This window comes from Sphaeroforma arctica, assembly GCF_001186125.1.
Source record: "Sphaeroforma arctica JP610 unplaced genomic scaffold supercont1.217, whole genome shotgun sequence".
NCBI classification, from domain to species: Eukaryota; class Ichthyosporea; order Ichthyophonida; genus Sphaeroforma; species Sphaeroforma arctica.
Window position 1 is genome coordinate 14824 of NW_014040341.1, and position 3861 is coordinate 18684.

The window sequence follows — 3861 nt, forward strand, 5'->3', positions numbered from 1 at the left end:
TATGTATATATAAGTTATATACTCCACGCCACACTAATATAGCATAGTACTGTTTGAGATGCTTAAGATTGCTTTTGAGCGGTTTGACTCGTATTGTACGGTCTCCTGGGACCGTATTCCTTATTTGTATACCATTCTATAGTCCCGTGTCATTTTACTACTGATTTGTCCTGCATACTGCACAGATTGCCCCGTCCCACTCACCCCACATACGTGACATCTTTGTAGCGAGTGCGGGCATACCTCACTTTCCAGAGTCGTGTATTTGACGATTGCCAATCCCGCACCTTGCAGCTGTATGTAGTGGTCTATGCTCATCGGTGATGGCGTGGGATGGTTGAGCTCGTACACCATGCTATACGGAAAGTAACCTGAGTCACAGTATGTAAAAAGTTTATTCAGGTGGGCTGAGAACAGGGTGTTTGCCACGGTTACAGCCCATGTAGCTGTATATAGAGTGGTCTTGATTCGTCTGTGTGAGTATAAGTTTGTGTTGATGGTCCAGACAGTAGGCCACAGTACTTAAACAGGGTGTTCCGAATGAACTAGAAATTCACCCAGATGCAGGTAACTGTAGCTGGATGTAGGGGTCGATGCGCAGGGCGTATGGGATTATTTTGTGCTGCGCATGTAGAATGTAGATTCACGGACTGACAACGGGTTAGTTACCAAGGTAAACGAGATGTTAGCTGTATATAGTTGTCTGTGCTTATTGGTGTAAGCATACTACACGGAGAATATGTGGATATCAAGAAGACATAACACAGACGCTGGGACTGAAACCCAACTGTCGACCAAGGCAGAACAGCTGTAGCTGTAGTTAGGAGTGGATGATCATTGGTGTCAGAATGGGATAGATGAGCTCTGAAATTATGCCATACGGCAAGTGCTCTGTGAATAGGAACCGAAGGAAGCAGCACCAACTTTATTTACAAAAACTATTGTACTTCGTAGTTCAGTTATCAGAAAAGCCTCTACGAGTGATAAAAAGAACGTTCATAAATGAAAACTGGACAGTACCAGACCCAATGCAATCACCAAGTAATATCATCTAAAGCCGGTAAGGACAGTACTATTCGAATCGCAATTGTAGAGAATACGGCAAGGCTCACTCACTGATACAGAAAGCTTAATTGCCTACATGACACGGCACACTAACCACTTCAAGAAGCTTAATAGCACTCAATAGGTTACACTCGCACTGCTTCACGGTTTAGGATGTAGCTGGATGACTCCGTTGGTACAGGAAGTATATTTGTCAACTGCACACCACACCCTTAAGCCCTTTAAGAGACTTAATAGCACTCAATAGGGTATACTCGCACTGTTTCACGGTCTGGGATGTAGCTGGACGGCTATGTTGGTACAGGAAGTGTATCTGCTAACAGCACACCACACCCTTAAGCACAACAAACCACTGAATAGCACTCCATTGATTTTCTCATATTGTTTCTAGGTTTAGGATGCATCCACAATCGAGAGGATGCGATGGTTCAGTGAAGTATCTTTGTACGCCCACACACACACACACACACACACGCATTGGCAGTCGTTTCACGCGCTGTTACTATTCGCTGAGTGCAGACAGTGTGCCTGGGAATTCTACACGCTACAACACACACCAGTCTTTCCGTCCTGCGTACACCCGTACCAATACCCAAGGTCAGCATTGGGGGTATCCTTGTCCATGATCGTAATGATCGATCCCGCGGTAAAGGATAGTGCTCCAGGCTGCTCGGCCTTGTATGTGTATGTGGCAAATGCTTCACGCGTTCCAGCGTCAGACAGGAGACGAAGGAAATGGATGATAGGAAAGAAAACAGTGGAGGATGACAGGGGAGATTAGACGAGATTATACGCATGATTACGGTAAGTTCGGTAGTATATCTCACTGTCCGCGTATTCTACATCGTTCATACCGTTTGCTTGATACTCACTGACTTCGTGCTGTGCGTAGATACTAAGGCAATACGTGGTATATGAACCACTTCTGGGGTGTGCATGGTCTGAGCGAGCCCACGGCTTGATTGTGTGTTGTGCGTGTGCATACGCTTGTTAGTCGGATAGATTGCGATAGCACTTGTGCGTGTAACTAAACGCATAGATCAGATAATAAGTACAGTAATGAGCGCGGCTCCTTTTATAACGGATACCGTTGCACGAGTCGTCATATATTGCCTAGGAACACTTATCGCTAATTGAACCGCTTACAATATCCCCCAACGACCTTACACCGCTTTGTAATTACTTACAAGCGAACCTTCTATACAATCGAAATTTCGAGTTTTGCAACTTACCTTTTGCTTTAGCGCTAAGCTGTTTAGGATTGGTCGAGCTGCCTATAGTTTCTATACTGTCCCCCATGGTCTGCAACGTAGCTTCAGTATTTGTATATACAATTCAAAGTACGAATGAGTACGGATAGAAGTATATCCATCAAATTTCAAAGAAGCTTCAATTGGGATTGTTTTTGAAACAAATGTGCGGCATAAGAAAAGAATATCGCGTTAAGTACACATGTATATAACATATACGCGCTGCATAGTGACCAATCGAATCCCCAAGTGTACCTAGTAGAAATTGCACTGAGGTGGTGGGCTGGAGGGTTCACCTATGTTTCACGCATGCATGCATGTATGATAGCCGTATGTGTCTTCCCTGCCAATTTACATACCACCCGATTACCAGTAATTTGGATTTCCCACACTTAATGAGCAGCCCAGATCAAATGCGTTGCCATAGCAACGCTTGAGAACGGGAGCGGAATTAAAATATGTACAACTCAGAAGTCGACAATCACTACACTCTTGGCGTTTGGGTATCCGAACGTATATTTTGACTGTCTCAGCGGTGGTTATGCACTCGGCTGCGACTGTGGCTGTGTTCGAACCCACGTACGTCACTCATCAGCTGCTCCATGTACAGTTGCAAACGATAAGACCGCCACACGGATGTACACTATTTATAAACCCTAAAACCCCTAAAAACTATTGACTGACTTACTTCCGACTTTGTTGCCTCCAGCCATAGCTATGGCGGTTGCGGTCGCCTGGGATCGTAGTCCTAAAGCCATCTGTGTGCATGTCAACAGAACGAATGTCAATATAGCACGCTGACGCTAGGCATAGCCAAACGCCTATGTACATCTAGATAGTAATCCTTGTACATCTATGGACATCTAGATGATCGGTGACGATAATTGAGCCGTAGTACTCCACCAGGGCGTGCTTTCGCATACCCTTCAACAGTGTCCTAAGTTTAGAACATATGCGCTCTGACACTCAGACAACCCTCCCTGTATGCACTCACTGTCACACGGACTAGAACCATCGCACCAGCAATCGCACACAGCCCAGTTCTAACACCCAATAAACTAAACAGCCCCAATACCCTTGCCTAAGTACCTTGAATGCTGTCTGACCTGCGTAGTTGATGACGCCTGTGTCTATGTCGGCGTCCAGCAGTATGCGCGCGCACTCGACTTGATCACGTGCGGCGCAGATGTGCAGGCAAGTGCCTGTCCAGAGAGAAATATAGCGGGGAGGATGGTTATGGTCAGCTATCGAATAAAGGACTCTCCTCTTGACGGGGATTTAGGACACGAAGTACCAAAAAGGCTTGGTTGACTGTAATCTACATGAGTGGTTTGTAAGTGTGGCTCTAGTTCCGTAGCAGTACACTCCACTGTTGAAGGTGTATAACCGTGGGTGTCAGGGCGACTGGCGTAGGTAGCATTCGCCCCACTCAAACAGCTCAAGAGTTATATATATGATGCACTGCCATTGGCTGTATGTACGATACTTTGTGTTCATGTTTGTTCATGTTGGTGGTTCATGTTGGTGGTTGTGAGCTCCAATTTGT

The 3861-nt window shown here is 45.6% G+C and overlaps 1 protein-coding gene across 1 annotated transcript; it reads right to left on the bottom strand.

Annotated features, from left to right (window-relative positions):
* Positions 1-120: 120 nt before the first annotated feature.
* On the bottom strand, positions 121-3074 carry SARC_04029 (hypothetical protein; the record flags this gene model as incomplete). The annotated part of the gene is made up of 4 exons (XM_014302151.1): positions 121-371; positions 1623-1763; positions 2298-2378; positions 3004-3074. Coding segments are annotated over 4 exons (544 nt in total), but the record flags the coding sequence as incomplete, so codon positions are not given.
* Between the last annotated feature and the right edge of the window lie 787 nt (positions 3075-3861).